General features: G+C 41.9%; 1 protein-coding gene across 3 annotated transcripts in view; it reads right to left on the bottom strand.

The window, feature by feature from the left end:
• Positions 1-17,547: 17,547 nt before the first annotated feature.
• SEC23A (Sec23 homolog A, coat complex II component) overlaps positions 17,548-19,314 on the bottom strand; it is a 57,118-nt gene continuing 55,351 nt past the window's right edge. For 2 of the 3 annotated variants that reach the window (XM_025201409.1, XM_025201411.1), the window contains exon 20: positions 18,065-18,154. In XM_025201409.1, the coding sequence (XP_025057194.1) occupies positions 18,065-18,154 (90 nt within the window). Of the gene's footprint in view, positions 18,155-19,314 lie in introns of all 3 variants that reach the window. The other variant, XM_025201402.1, reaches the window with a different exon arrangement.

The following is a 19,314-nucleotide window of genomic DNA, read 5'->3' as shown; positions in this document are numbered from 1 at the left end:
AGAAGTCTCTTCATAATATATCACTATTCTGGTCCCACTGGTTTTACTAACATTGGATTCCAGCATGGTTGGGTTTTTTGTTTCGTGTTTTGCTTATTTGGGTTTTGCATTTTGTTTTATTGACAAACATCTCTCCTTGCTTTCAGCCCTGCCTTCCCAACCCCTGTCCCTCAGAACCCCAAACTCTTTCCTGGTCCAAGTTCATCTTCCCTATTCTCCATATCTATTGGTCTGTTTCAACTACCAGGCATGTTTTATTTCTGGCTCTTTACTGCCCCCAGCCCCTTTCAGTTTCCCAGTCTATAAAGTTTTCTTCTGAAGCAGAACTCACACTTACCCGTCTTCCAACTAGATTTTAACTAGGTAGACCCCTGCATTCATACAATACCCCATCCACTTGTTGCATATGTATGTGAATGCAGTGGCCTACTCAAACAAAACACAGCAAAAGCAAAGATTGAAACATAACATGAGCAAAGAAAGAGACTGGCTAGCTAAAAGCAGATTTATGCTAAACTAAGCCTTTCTAACACACTGTATCCAGCTACAAGGGGTTCTTTTATAATAATCTTTCATTTTCCCTTTACAAATATGACTATAAAGGGACATAGGAATTCTAACTTACCTTCCATGCTGCTCCTTTCTTTCTCTTCAAAAGATTCTGCAAGGTCTTTTGCTTACTTACTGCTTCAGGATCCTCATTTGAGCACAGCACTCAAAACAACACTGCAGCACCTGTGCCCATAAAAGGGGGATTCAGCACTTCTTCCTCTCAAAGCAGTTTCTAAGATAGGTAAGTGACCTGTGGAAGGCCACTAGAGCAAGCCAGACAACAAGCATGACACACCATGGGGCTGCTGTCGCTGCTGTTAACACCAAAGTGGATGAGTAACATTGTACACATGCTCATACTGAGTGTGAAGTTGATCACCTGAAGTTTCAGTCCTGTAGTAAAGGCAAAAGCATTGCTGTTCGACAACTAACTTCAAGCAAGTTGTGGATCTCTGCAAATGACTGATTACAATATCAAGTCCAAAGTTTCTGGTTCTTTATTTTGTCCAGTCTTCTTCTTGCTTCTTAATTTCTTTATTTTTGTCATCTATGAATAGTAAAAATTCTAGATTCAATATAATGGGGTGCAGTGGGAATGGAATAATCTGCCTTTTAAAACATTTTAAAAGTGTTAAATTTTAAAAAACCCATAAATCCTGGTGCATTGATAGAACTGTCAGTGATTTTGCAAAAACAGAGCTGCTTTCCTTTACAACTGAAAGGAAAACAAGCCTGTCCATGCAAAATCATGGGCTGATTTAGCAATGCAACTGGATTCATTTATTTTTGAATGAACAGTACAATTAAAAGAGCATACTAAAAAGGTATTCCATTAATGGAATAAATCCTGTTACAGTATGTAAGAGACTTATTTAGCATAGACATCAATGGTACAGCTGTGAATGAGGGTGTGAGATATTTTACAGACATCCTAACATGCTCCAGTGGCAAAATACAAGGATTCCTTGTCAGAGCTGTAGTAAATTTAAAATTCTCAACAAAATACTTCTTCCTTCCATCTGTGGTTATACAAGCACATCTAATACTGGTCTTAGTTATTTTCTCCAAAAAACACGAAGTGTGCTATTTTCTGATCTCTATGGTAACCTACTGAATTGCAATAAAAAAATAATGTTCTGCTATGGGAATATGGTCCTATCCTATAATCCCTCATAGTGTGAGTAGTGGGAGTATTAGCATAAGGACTACACATGTAAGCAAACCTTGAAAATGTGACCCCTAATTCTTCCCATGCAATGATATTTTAAATAATGAAGTGGATTTAAATCAATAAACTTCCTATCAAGTCAACCAAACATACTAGTCACTAAAAGGGTGCCTATACACGTGCAGGGCAGGCATTTCCAAAGGTGCTGTAACTTTTGCACGCTTTAGGTACAGCACCTTAATAGGCTTTCCATGGCATGGTGTGAGTTTCATGTCTTGCTGTAGTTCTGTACAGTAGGCGGCAGGGGGCACCATGCAGATACCAGGAGCAAAGCTAGCTACACCTGGTGGTAGCAATTAGTAATTACAACTTTAAAAAGCCCCAGTAAAATACACATGCAATAAAGGTGAACTAGGTATTCTGAGATGCACTACTGCAGTTCACCTTGCATTTAAAACACATACAACAAGGTTTAATTAAGGCAATTTCTGCCATTTTAAAAATATTCTAAAATCACTCACATGTATTAAGTGAAGGCTTTAGAACATTTTGAATGGCAAAAATCATCACATGTATAAGCTGCCTTAAGTCCTGATTCAGCAAGACATTGAAACCCAATTAGCATCACACATTTGAGTAGGTCCATCAAAACTAATCAGATTACTCATGTCTGAAAACACTTGCTGAAATGAGACCTAAATATCTAGTATATTTAATTAAATACCCTTTATAACCAAAAAGCAAAAGTAAGGTACTAATGTTTCTCTTGCTAGAATTCTAATGCTTTTTGATCCCATCCCCACTAGCAAAATAAATGGATGACTCAGAACATGTACTTCAAACAATAAAATAAAAAATCTGTATACTTTACTTAACATAACATTGACTTCTCATATATGAGTCTACCCAAGAAAGTTTTTATGATTTAGGCCTCAAATCAATGTGAAGAAACTTAAATCTGAACATTAGACCACATACATTGTATTCTATGTCCCAGGACTGGAACACCAGTGAAAGTACTACATTTCATTGGAGAGGTTAAGAGTCTGCTTTTGCAGTAACATTAATACATTATTATCTTCACTTATAGCACAGCACAACACAACAAAAGGCAAAACCACTTAATGAAAAAGCTAAGCCATAGCTATATTTTTCCTCCATGCCATGTTTCATTTCAGGCACTCTATTAATATCTCTTTTATGCTGGAAATCTGTCCCGGTTTACCTCTATAAATTCTGAATGCCCTCTAAAGAGCATTCATAATCACTTCATGCAGCATATTGTGCTCTTTGGCAGCCTCTCATTCAAACTTAGTCTGGCCCTTACCTTGCTGAGTTTGAGATGATAAAGTTATAGAACATAGTTGTTGTTCCAGGCCAGAGGACCTGAACTCTTCGCTGTTGCCCTGTAAGTGATTTAGATGTCAATCTATACACAACTTTGCTTTACAGCTACAGCAAAGCACCAGGGCCAATACATATATAGTTTTTGTTAATGGGTGGCCCTGGTGCTTTGCTGTAGCAAGGTGGAGGAGCTCTAGATATAAGAAACAAAATACTCTGTAACAAATAGTCTAGTAGCTGTCTGCAAGTGTTTTATGCACAATCATTTCTTTATCACTGATAAATCTCCCAGTCTCGTTTGTCATTAAAGCTGCTCTTCCAAAGGGAAGAGTTTTCTCTGTAAAGACTCATGTCCTGTGCCATAACTAGTAAGGGGCAACCAGAGTGCCTGTGGAGAGGAGAGAGGGGCTTGAAAAAATGGCTGCTACTGCTACAGCTGCATGATTGCAATTGTGATCACGTGGCATAGCAGCAACTGGAAGCTGTCCTATGTGTGGCAATTCCCCAGTGCCCAGCCATGCTGTTACATCACTGTTCATACCTCCTTTTTATTTCAGGAGAGACAAACTTAACTTCTTTTAACTGACTCAAAATGTACATTTGTCCTATTCATTATGAATTTGCAGGAGCTTTGAGATTTGCCTTCTATAGAGAATAAAGCTTTATTGGGCTAAAACAGTAGTTCTCAACCTTTTTAGACAAGGCACCACATGTGAGACTCAAGGCACGCCTCAAAAAATGTGAGCTCTTAATTTTCACTTGCTTTTTGACTAAGGAAAATACTAGGGCAATTCTTCTGCTGCTAAGAACTCAGAAAGACCACAATGGTCAGAATATATTTAACACTGTAGATTCCTACTTGATATCTATATCTTGTGATTCATGTTTGAACACCTAACAGTGCTAACATTGCATGGCACCCTGCAGCATCCTTGAAAGGATCTCAAGGCACCTCAGGGTGCCACAGCACCCTGGTTGAGAATCACTGGGCTAGAGCAATTTCCAAAACAGTATGGTTTCAAGCAGAGGTCCTGATGTATGTAAAATGTTAAATAAAGCAACTCTAACTTCTTCACCCTGTCTTCCAATAGCTTTGCTTGCTGTTCACCACCAACTCCCTCCAGCACATTCTGTGCAGTCTGACTTAAGTTTATGACATCTACTATAGAAACTTATGAAATAAACAGTAATGCACAGAATTTAATTATCCAGGAGGAACTGCTGTTTCAGGACAAATGTAACTTCTATGGCCCCTAGTACAAATTTAGTTTGGGGTGCAGTACTTGTTTTTAGAAATATAATTTAATCCTACTATTACCAGTGACTTTAGGGTGCTGCCTTGCTCAGTCAGATGACCTTAGAGATCATCATGATGGAACATACAGGAGACAGCAATCCTTTAGGTAGGTAGGGCTCAGACCATTTAGACCATTGTAGGGCCCCTTGAATTGCATCCAAGAAACTATTGGAAGCCAGTGTAGACTCTGGAGTACTGTAGTCATGTGCCCCATCCCCATCAAAAGGTGTATTATAGATGTATCACCTGTTTTTCTTGGTCAGTTTTTCTGATAGTAGTTGAGAATGTTTAAAAATTCTTAATCCTTCCTCTAAGGACAGGCAAATAACAATACATTGCTCATACCTGTGCATTTAATATAAACATTATATTATAACTCGGGTCGGCAACATTTTTGGGCAGTGCCAAAAACACCCACAACCTTCACTTGGAAGATGTTGGTGTACCAGGGTGGTCAACAGGGCAAAGTTTGGCTGGGACTCCATGAACCCGGGTGCAGCTGCTTGCAGCCTCCCCGCCACTTGCCATGAGCAGTCCAGGAGAGTGGGAGAGCTGCAAGGGGCCCAATCCTTGTTGTTGCAGTGCAGCCCCGGCCCCTTCCCCACCATCCTCCCAGAGGTGCGCATGCGCATGCACCCACCACCGGCAATGACCTGACCCAGGGCTCTGTTGACCCTGGTACAGCTGCTTGCAGTGTCCCCACCACCTGCTATAAGCAGCCCAGGCTCTGTGGCAGCCAGCAAGGGCCTGTTTGGGCCAGCTGTCTCAGGCAGCCAGGATGCTGCAAGCATCTGCACAGGAGTCCACAGAGCCCCAGCCCAGCTTGTTGCCAGTGGTGGATGTACCCATACCTTGGAGTGGATGGCAGGAAAGGGGTCTGGGCTGCACTGCCACAACAAGGACCAGGCCCCTTGCCGCTCTTCTGTTGTCCAACCTAAGGTGAGCATGCACCAGCCACCAGCAACGAGCCAGGCCAGAGGTTTGTGGACCATGGTGCAGCTGCTTGCTGCATCCCAGCCGCCTGCCACAGCCGGCCCGGGCTCCGGGAAGGCCCCTGTCACCTACCATGGAGCCCAGGCTGCTCACACCAGGTGGCGGGAAGGCTGCAAGCAGCTATACCAGGGTCCATGGAGCCCTGGCACAGCTCACTGCTGGCAGCTGGTGCACATGCACTTTGGGGCAGATGGCATGGGAGCCATGAGGGGCCCAATCTCTGTTGTGGTAGCACAGCCTCTTCCCCGTCGTCCACCACAAGGTACATGTGCCAAGCAAAATGCCTTTGCGTGTCACACTGGCACACGTGCCTGGGGTTGCCAACTCCTATTATAACTGATCACAAGGATGGTCCTGCAAGCTGTCGTGTGTTTGATTTTCCCTCTGGAAAAAAAATACAATTATTCAATCACATTTCTTATTGCATTCAATCACTTATTCAATCACTTATTCAATTACATTCAATCACTTATTCAATCACTTATTCAATCACATTTCTTATTGCAAAGCCAAAATCTGTGTTTACACTGCCTACAATGCTGATCTTCGCTGCCCAATTATTCTTAAGAACCTTACATGCTATCCCTTATATTTGAGAAAAACTCCCATCAAAAGTCAGAAAACCACTACCTTATCCTCTCTAAAATTTCTCTCTCTTATGATGGTTGATGCCAGGGAGGATCTGACAGAGGATTAATCACTCTGGACATGCCCTGTTCATATATTCTCCCACCATAACATCGACTACTGCCACTGTCAGAGACAGGCCTATTTGTTATACATTGACAATGAGCATAGTTCCACCAGGACATGCACTGCACGCCCTCCTTAATAGTTAGAGGTAGGCCACTGAAAGTACAACTAATTCTGGGGATCAAATCATGGAAAAACATAAATGGATGCAAGTGATAGGTTAATACCTATGGTACCAAGGGGGGACACTGACATCCAAGAATCAGGCAAGAGGAGCACAGCCCCCCTCAACTTTGGCTATGACATGCTCAGTGAGCTCTGAGCTCACTGCCTAGTCAGTGTGGGCTTCTGCCAGAGCTCTGGGCTGATCAACTGATGGGGTTGGGTCTTGCTAGAGCCCCTGCTTTCATGTAGCTCCAGAGCCCAAGGGGTGAACACAGCTGCTGTTCATCCTTCCCCTCCCTACCCTTCTTGGCTGAATTCAGCAGCAGGGAAAAAGAAGGGACAAGCAGCAGTGGCAATACTCACCCTCCAGGCTCTGGAGCCATGCAAAAGCAAGGGCTCCAGCCAGACCCTATGCTCAGAATTTACATACAACACAGCCAAAGGGGGAGTACAGCCATGTTGCCACACCCCATCTAGATCTACTCCTGATTTTGCTTATAATTAAGGCAATATTTTTACATTTATTCTCTGTTACTTAAGTAATTACTTCAGTTATTAAATGTTTTTTTCCCTGTAGTTGGTCTTGCCAGATCATTTCATGGATAAGCAAGAATTTAGCTATGGAATTGCTCTAAAGGATAGCAGGTGAGCTGCTTTCAATGGTTGTCAGACTTGATTTCAACCATGAACAGTAAGGAAAGGGAAGAAAAAGAAGCACAACTATGTTTTCCAAGTGAAAACAAATGTATGCAAATATTGTAGGGCATGATTCCAATCAGATTTACACCAACACGAGTCAGAGATAGCTGCAATGACTTCAGTGGTCTGGTAAACCAGTAACCGAGACACCTCTAAACAGAATCTGGTTTAGAGTTTGTTATGCACCTTCTCCCTTCTTTAGGTTTACTAATGATACTGCCCTCAACTAAAATACCTACTGATTGTTGCACCGTTTGCCCTTGCACTTCAAAAGATATATCAGCCAATATTTTTTACCTTTTTTGTCAAAGTCCCCCCAATCCTGCAGTGACCTAATGCACATGTTTAACTTCAGATACTGTGAGTGCTGTCATTGATTTTGGTGGGATTGTTCTCAGCATGTAAAATAAAACATTAAATTTTGGCAAGACTGGGATTCAAGCTTGCACCTGTCAGAAGTCCTATTTATATACTTGACATATGTTACGATACAGGGCTTTTCCTTGTGCATAACATACCATTCTGCCAAAATATATAATCAAAATAAGGACAGTTGTGTCTGGAGTGAACATACTGTAGGTACTTGTCAAAGTAAGAGTGACAGTTAATTTTACTCAGGTCTGCTATTCCAGATTGTTCAGAATTGTACTTAAAGTGGCACTGTGGTCCTTCGAGGGAAGGTGGACATGATAATGATATGCTGAAGTACTTTTCTCTTCTGCAAATTATAAATAACATCATAACATTAGACTTGCAAAAGCCATATTTTACTTGTAACTTATTTTCTTCAAGTACAACTGGCCTATTTGGAGAACTTCCCATTCCTTGATTCTTGCTAAAACTAAGAGGACTTTTCACTACTTATTTTTCAGATGTTTATGAGCAAAAATTACACTACCTCAGAAATCTCCCAAGATAGGAGCCTAGAAGAGGCGGTGGGGCAACAGGAGCACTAGCCCTGGGCACTGATCCCAGGGGAGAGGGAGGTAAAATAGAAGCAATTGAACTGCCAGAAAAGTGACTGTCTTGTTGCCCACCAAACAGCCAGCGATGCTGCTCCATAAGTTACTGCCACTCAGGATGCTCAGGAGTCACATTTTTGTCTCTGGTCTAAGACATTTCACTTTATCTTGAAAAAGAAACTGACTAGACCATGGGTTTTCAACCTTTTTTAATAAGTGTACCCCTGGTAGCCAGATGTGGAGCAAGGGGCAGTTGGGGGGCGGGGCAGTGCACAGCCAGATGCGAAGCAGTGACAACACAGGATGGTGGGTGCTGGCAGCCACATGCAAGCTTCCCCCCTGCCCTTCTTGAGTTCAGCTGGCCAGGCAGCACCTGTGCAGCCCACAGAAGGGCACTGCTGCCCTTGCACCACCACCCCTCCCCGCCCTGCTCCTGGGAGGTAGCGGCATGGGGTGGTGGCACTCTGTCCCCCCACCCCCATGCGTACCCCCTAGGGCCTTCCCAAGTACCCCTGGGGTTACACATACCCCCAGTTGACAACTCCTGAACTAAACCAAGGTTCAAGACTGTCAGCATAGATGTTTATGTTAGAACAGCAACTTCAGAACTCTTAACTAGATCAGGGGTAGGCAAAATGACAGACCGGACCGACAACCAGACTCCATTTCCCAGCAGCCCTTGCCCACGTTGCTGCAGCTGTAGCCCTTGCCCAGGTTGCTGCAGCTGGTTTCCATGGAGCCCCAGGAGAGGCAGGGCTGTGACAGTGCAGGGCCAGAGTTTCCATGGAGACCGGCCCAAGCAGCACTGGCAAGGCATACAGCTGCTCTGGGGCTGCAGCTGGGATTCTGTGGTAATGACAGCATAGTCCAAAACCAGGGCAGAGCCTGCACGCCCCACTAGGGCAGGGCCTTGATTCACTACCTGCACATCCCTGCCTGGGGTGCAGCTCCTTACCCAGCCACACATCTTGCAAGTGCTGCTTGGGCTGGTCTCCATGGAAACCCCAGCCCCACCCTTCCTGGGGTATTCATAGAAGCTGGCCACAGCAACACAGGCAGAGGCTGCTGGGAAATAGAGTCTGTTGCTGGCTGGATCTGGCCCACAGGCCAGACTTTGCCCACCCCTGAACTAGATGCAGCTCAAGTCAGGCATTATCTGACCTCCAGTGTGCCAGGTTGTGGACCTGAACCCAGACTCTTGGCCAACCTGGTATGGTAGCTCACCCCAGCCTGCCATCTCCTGAGCAGAATATTAGGGCAGACACCGGTGGCCAGAACACTCCAGCTGAGCTGAACCACATACCCATTCCCTGCCACTGGATTGGCTAGACAAGGTCAGCTGACCTCTTACCCCTGTCCATATAAGCCCCTGACCCAGAAGAGGAAGTGTCTGGGCAACACAGTGCAATATTGTACTTGGGCTGCTATAGCCTTGGTTTGTGCTGCTGCTGACTGATAGATTCGCTGGATACCTGACCTGGCTAGCCTCCTTGCCTGTCTGACCCTCTGGATCTCCAGCTTGATTCCCTGGACAGATCTCCTGGGTTCTGACTTCCTGGCTTCTCCTGACCCTGAGGCGTCCCTGAGATGTGGCTGCCCATGATCTGGCATGACACAATTGGAACTAGCCACTTATCTCCCATTTGTACCTTTGAAAAACCTTCCCCTCACAGTACACATTGTTCAATAAAACCATCTCTCTGATCCAGTGATGTTAAAATAATATTTAAAAATATTCTTTGTACTTACACACAGCCAATTATTTTAAATGGAAGTGAACGTCATTCACCATCCCCAGGTATCACTAAGCATCTCAGAACTGGGCTCCTGAGATCTAATCAGAATCCATTCAAGTCCATGGGAACATTTCCATCGACTTCAGTGGTCTTTGGATCAGGCTTATAGTTGGCTATATAACAAGCACAGGATTACCTCAGTTTGCATAGAAGTAAAATACCTTTTCACCAAAAAAGTTGAAATTAATGAATGAGCTAAAGAGCCTTTGAGAACTTTATAAAACTGTTTCCTAAGACTGAGGGCCATTATGAAATACATATTGGTATCCATGTAAGCCACACCTGCACAACCTGTGCATTGGTGTTCTCCACCTGGGTGGGAAAGACGGAGACCTCTCTCTCATTGCTATGCCGTAAAGAAGTCACTAAACCACTCTATGACTACTGCTTCTTCCCTGAAGGGGCAGGAGCTCTCACAGCCTCCGTATCCTTACTCTACAGTGTCCTATTAATGGGCTCTGACTAACAGAGGTAAATAATTTATTTGTGCAATAAATGAACACTTTAGCCATTAATTCTGTTTGGGTTTATTTTATCATTTAATTAGGTATCAAAGAACATTTGGTTTAAGTTTTCATTATTAATTGTGGGTCAAAAGCAAAGAATAGAAATAGGGTGGGGATTTATTTGTGGTACTGAAATGTATAGGATAAATCTTGTAAAGTGTGTTTCATTTTGGACAACCAATTTTAATTTCAAAGTGAAACTTTGGCTGAATTCTAATTGCTCTGAGGAACAGAATATATATTCTGCTAAGCTATCTTTCTTATGCTTTTTTTTTTTACTGAAAAGTAGAAGGCTAGCCTGTGATCTAACTTAGTAGAGTTTTATATGGTGCCATCTCTTAGTGGCTATCAACTCTGCCACTTATGAGATGAAGGACTCCCCCTCTTCTCCTCAGAGAGGAGAGTGGAAGCAAGCTTGGAACCTGAATTAGATCCTCTCAAGTTGTGGTAGTGCAGACACAATGGTGCTGGGCTAGTTTGGATTTTTTTTTATATGTTGTATATAGAAATTTAGAAATGGGAGAACAGAATATAAAAATGCATACGGCAGGTCAAATTTGGTCCTAATTACACTGGCAGTGTTGACTGAAATTGCAAGCTCCTCAGTGATTAAAATAATGACTCCACTCGACTCTTTGACTATCAAATGGATGGATTTCCATAAGTAACTAGCCCCTTCCTGCTACCCTTAGAATTCACATTTATTTTCCTCTTGGACAAACAGAATTGAATTCACCAGCTGTGCTCCCACTCAGATGATAAATGTGTTACTGCAACAAAATACATTCAAGGGTCATTCACTGTTCTTTTAGCTGTGTGACATACCAGAAGGATGCAGGAAGCAATATTTTAACCACTTATCCACCCGTCATCTGTTTTCTAGAAAGAGTTTGATTGTGAGCCCTTTTCTGCAGCTTTATTATTTCACCTGAGAGCTATTTTGTCTCTGTTAAAAATCAACAGTACTACATAACACTTAAGTAGCCCACTTCGTTAGCCAGGTGTGATGGGCCTGCAAGTGAAGATAGCTCTTTGAAATCTTCCTTTTGCTTCAATTAACATTCACTCTTTTTTGCAATGCTGACATGTCCAGCAGAAAAACTCACCTTTTAATGTCATGGACACTAGGTTCTTAAAATGTTCATATTTTAAACTAGAATTGATTCCCAAACTAGCAAGTACAATTTGAAAAAGCAAAAGAGAAAAACTTGCTACCCTCTGGAAAGGCAGAGGATCATCCAGACTTTGTGAACTTGAACTCACTGGACTCAGTTCTAATTACACATTCAGGACCAGTCTAACTCTATTAATTTGTTTCTAGTGATAGATAAAAATCAAGCCCATGGAGTTGTAAGTACTAGATTTTCCTTTTCGTGGACAATTCACTGCCTGCAAGGAAAAGATGAGTTATGGCTTATGAGGAAAGCAGAGCTACAGGGAACTCACAGACCATCCCCAGAGGACTACTACCTTCCACCATGTCCTATACAGTTCATTTGTTTTCCCCCTTTCTAAACATGGCTTTTAGGAAGAAGTATTGGAAGTGACTAAACCCCCAGCATATTTCCCTATTCCTGTCATCAGTGAAGATGGAGAAAGGAAGATGCAAAAGGAGGAATTCTTTCTGATTCCACAAACAGTAAACTCCAAGCAGAGTTCCACTGGTGGGAAGAGTTACAGAAAGATAAGACACTCATAGATACAACCCTGGAGCTGGAATGGTGAAACTAATGTGATGTTTGCAAGCATGTGTTAATAGCATTCTGAGGTCAAGGTTCAACGTATTTAGTGACTATCTTGTCACTTTTTTATTCATCAACAGTTACGGACAACAGTTTTACTCTTACTGCATTACTGGCACAGTCCTTTCTGTGGGTGAGAGATTTAACTATTAAGTACAATCTGGTATTTCAAGAAAGATTTTACATTAAATTCAGAGCAGAACAACAATTTCATTAATTTTTCCATCTGTTCTGTTCAGGCTCATTGAGTTTCACGTAACGTTTAACTTTCATATGAACCAAAAATGCCAAAAGCCAAACTAAGCTCAAATCTATTGAGTTTTACAAACCTCTGAGGCAGTGGTTCTCAAATTCTGACAGATTGTGCAACACCAATTTAAAATGATACAACCTTAAGTATCATCAGCACATTTTTCAGTTCAACCTTAAGTACCACCAGCAAATTTTTGTCATATAAAATAATTATAATAAATCTGTTAATGCATACCACTGACAGACAGTCTGTGTACCACTGGTGGTACACATACCATAGATTGGAAACTGCTGCTCTAAGGGACTGCAAAACAACTTGTCTCCTATTTGGTAGAGGAACAGGACAGCATCCTGTTAAACATTATTCTGTTTTGATTCTGAAATTAGGCAGAGAGAAACAACTTGTAAGGAATAAAAATAAAATCCAGGTACATTGATTTCTAGTTTCTGAAGTGGAGTGCAGCACTAGGGAGGAGAGAAAAGATGACTGGCAGCAAGAAGGGCTGATGTCCATTTGATCTAAAAAGCAGCCCACCATAAAAAGAGAGTTATCCATCCATTTCACTCAGACTACACAGTAAGGTTCCTGGTATTTATTCCTTCTAAAATTGTCAAATCAATCACATTTTCAAGTGATCTGGTGTCTTAATGTAAAACAAATATAAATGAAAACCCGAAGTATTTTTGTTCTTAATGGTTAAAAGATTTTTTTTTTTTACTTTAATTTCCACAATATTTAAGACCAACTTTTCTCTGGGTTTTTATTAAGAGAATGCTCTCCCAATTAACACAGGAAAAGTTAGAAGCAGAAAAGTGGCAGTAAACAGTAGTTTTCCCCATCATTGGGCATGTCTACACATGAATTTAAGCAGGCTTAAATTTAATGCACATTAAACTAATGTGGATTAAGAGCGTTTTGACAGCTGTCTACACATGGTAGGACTTGGGACAAACTTTAGTCCCAGGTCGCTTCAGCCCTGCCATGTGCCCCTGTGGCCACCAGAAGGAGCTCCAGCCTCTGGCACTTTGCAGCCATACTGAAGCCAGAGCCAGCTGCCAGCAGTTGGCAGTCATCTTGGAAAAACATACCCACCTTCTGATTCCTGGCTAGCCCCTTCCCTGCCCAGGAGCCACATACCTAGCACAGGGGCAGCACACAGTAACTCCCTCCTTGCCCACCCTGCCTCCCTGCTCCAGAGATGCCCCTGCCAGCAACACCCACCACCCCGCTACTCCAGCCCGGGCCTTGCCAATGACGACCAGCACCCCACACTCCTGATGGCCATGGTGCTGACCCTGCTGGCTCCAGCAGCCACCTCCCTGCCCAGGCCCCAGGAGAGCCACACACCCACCAATAGGGCCAAGGCACTGGCTGCAGGAGGCCCTGACTGACCCCCTCCTCCTGTACTCCCTGCTCCAGCCCATCTGTCCCACCACCTACACCCAGCACCACTCTCAGGACATGCACATGGTTGAAACAAAAAAGCTTTATTACCCTCACAACACCCCCCATATCCCCTCCCCCTCAACAAACAGTGCCCCCTCCACCACCCTACCCACCTATCCACAATAAAAAGCCCGCTTACAAGTGGCAAACTATATAGAGAGCAGCCAGTCAGGAGCCCTGAGGCTGGGCTCCAGCCAGCCCCCTAGTGGTTGGGCAGACCCAGGATTAAATTCCTTGCATTAATGCGAAGTAACATGTCTACATGTGCATTAATCCGCATTAACTAATCCTGCTTAAATTTGATGCTTGGTTTGGACATGTATCAAATTTAGGCTCACCTAGCCTAAAATCACCATTTTAAAGCTGTATTAAGGGCGTGCATGTGTAGACACGCTCCCCTAATGCAGTTTAAATTGGGCTAATCCTCAATAAATGACCATGTGTAGGCACGCACACTGTGTATAATTTTACCTCTTTTTTGCCCAAGCAGGTAGACAATATTTCTAGTATTACCTATTGGTTCCATCTTGCAGAAGAGTTGATGATAGAGAGCCAGGTATTTCTTTGCTGCAATCTTATTATTTTACAAAGACTGTACGTATATTTTCTTTTCCTGCACAGTAGGAACCACACAAGGAATATGTTGCAAGACTGTTATGAAATTGTTCCTTGTGCCTCTCCATAGGTTTAGAAGCTAAGTTCATGGGGCCAGTGCCTACAAGGGAGACCTAATTATTTCCCAGAGTGCCCATCCTCAAACAAACAGAAATGCTATCAGTAGCACCAGCTTTCACAATATGTACATCCAAACTAAAACAGATTGACAGCTGGACAATATACAAACATCATACATGAGCACTGAGGACAAAAGCACTCAGTTTCCCTATGGAACAGTTTTTATTCTACACTTGTTTCATTCTGAGATTCCAACATCACTTCGCTTCAGAACTTTATCCATTACCATGATCACAGCAAAGCATCAACTTGTTCTCACTGCCTCTGAGCTCAACAACCTCCCCCCACCCCGCACCACCACCACCTCCCTGAGATAGAATAATGCTTCAGATGTGTATCTGACCTATGAAGAGGTTTACAAAAAGTTCAGGGTACATATTATTTTAAATGTCAAATATAACAAAAAGTCACTCCAAAACCTCCAGGCAGAGCTAAGTGTACTAAGCCTGGTGAGAGGGCCATTATTTGTCCACAGGTTGAACATCTCAGAAAAACCTTTTTACCAAAAAAAAGCCAAGGTAATCCTGAAGCTAACAAGGACAACAAATAGCCAGCAATTTATCATTCTTAAGTCATTTTCTCCTTTAGTGCAGCCCTGGAACATATTATTGATTTTAAATATTGACCAGTACATGCTCATAATAAATAGCTTACTTCCCACAGCAGCTGGAAAATGTCCTTTAACTTTCTGTGGAAACTTCAAGTCAATGATATTAAAGCACAATGAGGTACCTTCTAATATAAAGATACTCTGTTCACAGCCCCAACCACAGTAGGGGTAGATAGCTTAGTTATCTCAGGTTTTATCCCCTCCTTTACAACGTACATTCTGGAATGTCCCCAAGTCTTAATTATCAGTCATGTCACAAGCTAGTCTTCAGTCAAGAGCTGCAGACAATTCTGCTGTGAAAGGGTTAAAACTATAGCTTTTCACCTGAGCAGAAAAGGGAGGGTGAGTGAGCTGAAGATTAGGCTCTGCCCCTGTTCTATGTAGCCATAACTGAAATAAATCTTTTGTTCTTCATTCTGCCTTCCCTGCTCTTCCCCCGCAAAAGGTTCATGTGGTATGCCAAAAATGTGATACTAGTTATTATCTACTGGCACAGATAGTTACTATCAGTAATATCTAGTAATAGTTACTATCTACTGGTGGTTAATAGCTACTGGTAGACATCAGTTACTTCCTTAATGATGTAATATGACTGTCCATTGAATCTTAAAGATGATGTCTTTGTCCTTGAAGCTTCCAGCTGCCTTTTCAGCTGGGAGGCAATTGTTTCTTTCTACAACTTGACTGTATGTCAAGACTGAAGGCATTTGTTTCACATGGGAAGTGTAAGACCACGTTGGGTCATAAAAAGTTTATCAACACATAGTCTGTCTTATCACAGGGTTTTCAGTCTACATCAGGGTGGGTAATGTATAATCCATAGAGTCACTGGATCTGGCCTGTGGAGCTACACACTTTGCCTGTGCCTGTGCCTGTCCCTGCACTGGGGCTGAGAAGTAAAGAGCTGTGCCTTGGCTGGGAGCTGGAAGCTATACCTATGCCACTACAAATTCTCTCCAACCACCCCACCAAAGGCTGCAGTACAGGCACAGTTTCCAGCTGATGGGGGGAAGCACTGGGGCCAGGGAGCTGAAAGGTGTGTGCATGCCTCCACTGCTTCCTTCTCCCACCTTCCTCCCTCTCCCTTCCTTCAGAGTGTAGCATGAGTACAGCTTCTGGCTGGAGCAGAACTGCACAGTGGTCAGGTTGAATAGGGGTGGAGAAGGGGGAAGAGAGAAGCAGCAGCAGCATGGAAGCAGCTTCCAGCTCCCTGACACCGGCACAGCTACCGTCCAGCTGGGAGCTACACTTACACCATAGCTGGAGGGAAGGAATGGAGCCTGGGGGAAGCAGCAACAGTGTGGCTACAGCTGTCAGCTGTGTGGCTCCAGCAGGGGTGCAGGTAAAAGTAGAATGAACATGAAGTAACCACACTACAACTCAAATTCTGTTACATCACTATCATAATCTTGTAGGTCTCAGGCACTTGATTTTAAGTCTAATATATCAACATTTTCTGCAGAAATCAGCTACTTTTGAGAAAATTTTGATTACTGGAAAACCCAAGTTTCTGTTGCAACCAGTTTTATCAAGTTATGTTGTAGCTGTGATGATCCAGAAAATAAGAGGCAAGAAGTTAGATGCCTTATACAACCGTATATCCAAAAATAAAGTCATTTTGACATTCATAATCAACATTTTTAGTTTTACACCCCCTTTATCAACTGTACATCTACTGAACCAATGCTTAACTACAAAAGTGAGAGAAATGTATACTTTATTTGTATCTCCTTTAGATAAAAGAAAATTACAGAATGAAACAGAACAACTGATTTCATCAAGTAATGCAGAATTTACAAACAAGAGAAAATTCATACCTATCTCAGGAGCTTATGACTGGATTTCTATGTCAAAATGTTTTCTCTTCCTTCAATAACTGCACAAACTGTTCTTATCCATCACCACAATTCACATATCTACTTGTCTATTATCTGTCAAAATAGTATTAACAATGTAAACATCTGTTCCATATGTAAACTTTAAAACAGTAAATGTGTATGCATCTTCATTTACAAGAAAAATCAAGCAAAAACTGGATATCAAATTTATTACAATCACAGCATATACTATATAATACTGTTTCAACAAGAATTGCAGCCTACTGGGTTTATATAACCAAAAGGAAGCAGAAGCAAGAAAGTATGTGTAGTGTCATGAATTAGTATAATATAAGGCTATAATAAAAAAATAATCTGAATATTTTAGAAAAAATTATGTACTTGCTGAAACAAGTCAAGACTACATTTCCAGTCACTTCACATCTATAGTGTAGGCTTTTTCTTTAACCGAGCTTAAAAAGTATCAGATATTTATTTTTGTCCTCTGCTTTGAATTTTGTTTATATACGGTAGTGCTTGATACTACTAATAAGTATGTTTTTTGTCAAAGATATAACGTGTGGATTCTAAGCTTTAAGCTTTGGACAAGAGCTTATTTTAAAATTTGTCAACTGTATTCAAACTATTTAAACAAAAATCAGATACAATAATTTGTAACCAAAAATCATTGGTATTTGAATACTTGAAAGAAAATATTTTTTCTAAAGAATGACTACACATGAACATATGACTGACTATTGCAGAAAAGAAATGCTCTGTGGACAAAATCAAAATAATGAATTTATATTATTCCATATGCTTTTTGCTGCTGCTTTTGTTTCCTCTCTGTTAAAAATGAGTAAACAAAACTAGGCACCAGGCAAACGAGTGCTAGTGCCATTATAGATTTCCTTTGTAATGTTTAACATCTTTGTAGTGCAAGGCAGAATCATACACATGACCATTTTAAAAAAAATACAGAGAGAGAGTTATCATTAATGGTCTAAAATAATTATAATATCATAGTAACCAAAAAGATTTTGTTCTTTTTCCTCTGATTATATTCCAATTTAACCTCCTATATGTCATTTTTAGAAACTGCACTTTGCATTAAGACATTTGGTGATAACAAATGCTTTAACTTGAAAACAACACCATTTTGAATCTAGTTAGGCAGCTTATGCATATCAGAGCATTCTGTTTGCAGACGCAATGAAAAGGGTAAATGAAAACTAAAAATTAAATATGGCTTCAGCTTGTCAATGTCTTTAGTATGTTGCAGAATTTCAGGCAGCACTAGAGACAGCAAGTTTCTTCAGATGATCCATGAAGACCTGCAGGCTGACATCATCTGTAAGAATAGGTGCTCCGGACTCCTACAAGACAAAGGAAAAATGTTAAGATTTATTAGATTATAACATATATTAATCAAGCCTAATAAAACAATTTATTAATAGTTTAATATTTTAGAAGGATTTTACAAGCATATAATTGACAAAATATACTGTCAAAAGAACAGTAGATTATAAAATTTGCATACATTGTCATATATTTGCATACATTCAGGCAAAAACCGAAGCTACTGTCCTTTAAATTTTAATGTATTCTGCAACAATTCCCAGTGTTGAGAGATAATTTTATATATTTTGGAAGTCTGGAGTTTGGGGGTGTTTTAATTGCCAAATGTTGAATATTAAATTTAAAAAGGGAACAAACAACATCTTTCATACCATATTCACTTATTGTTTCTATCTTAGTGCAACAAGGCAAATAGAGAACCAGAGAAGTGCAAGTTACTACTACTGCCAAATTAACTATCAAAATATCAACTGGGAAATAGAAAATAATAACCCAATAAGAACCTGATCCAAATGGCTCAGTGAAGTCTCTGAGAGGCTTTCCATGACTTCATAGATTTCATAGACATCAGGGCTGGAAGGGACCTCGGAAGATCATCGAGTCCAGCCCCCCGCCCAAAGGGCAGGAAGTCAGCTGGGGTCATAGGATCCCAGCAAGATAAGCATCCAGTTTCATCTTGAAGGTGTTCAATGAAGGCGCTTGAACCACCTCTGGTGGCAGGCTGTTCCAGACCTTGGGGACTCGGACAATAAAGAAGTTCTTCCTTATGTCCAGCCTGAAACGATCTTGAAGTAGTTTGTGACCATTCGACCTCGTCATCCCTTGGGGCGCTCTGGTGAACAAACGTTACCCCAGATGCTGGTGGTCACCCCTGATAAACTTGTAGGTGGCCATCAGATCACCCCTGAGCCTGCGCTTTTTCAGGCTAAAGAGCCCCAGGGCTCTCAGCCTGTCATCGTAGGGTCTGCTTCCCTGACCTCTGATCATGCGCGTGGCTCTTCTCTGGACTCTCTCAAGCTTCTCCACATCCTTTTTGAATTGTGGAGCCCAAAACTGGACGCAGTACTCCAGCTGCAGCCTCACTAAGGCCCAGTACAAGGGGAGAATGACGTCCCGGGATTTGCTTGAGAAGCATCTATGGATGCAAGCCAGCGTTTTGGTCGCTTTACTAGCCGCC

Source organism: Alligator sinensis, unplaced genomic scaffold (genome assembly GCF_000455745.1).
Source record: "Alligator sinensis unplaced genomic scaffold, ASM45574v1 scaffold280_1, whole genome shotgun sequence".
Lineage (NCBI taxonomy): Eukaryota > Metazoa > Chordata > Crocodylia > Alligatoridae > Alligator > Alligator sinensis.
Note: the sequence above shows the minus strand (reverse complement) of the source record. Positions and strands in the feature narration are given on the sequence as shown.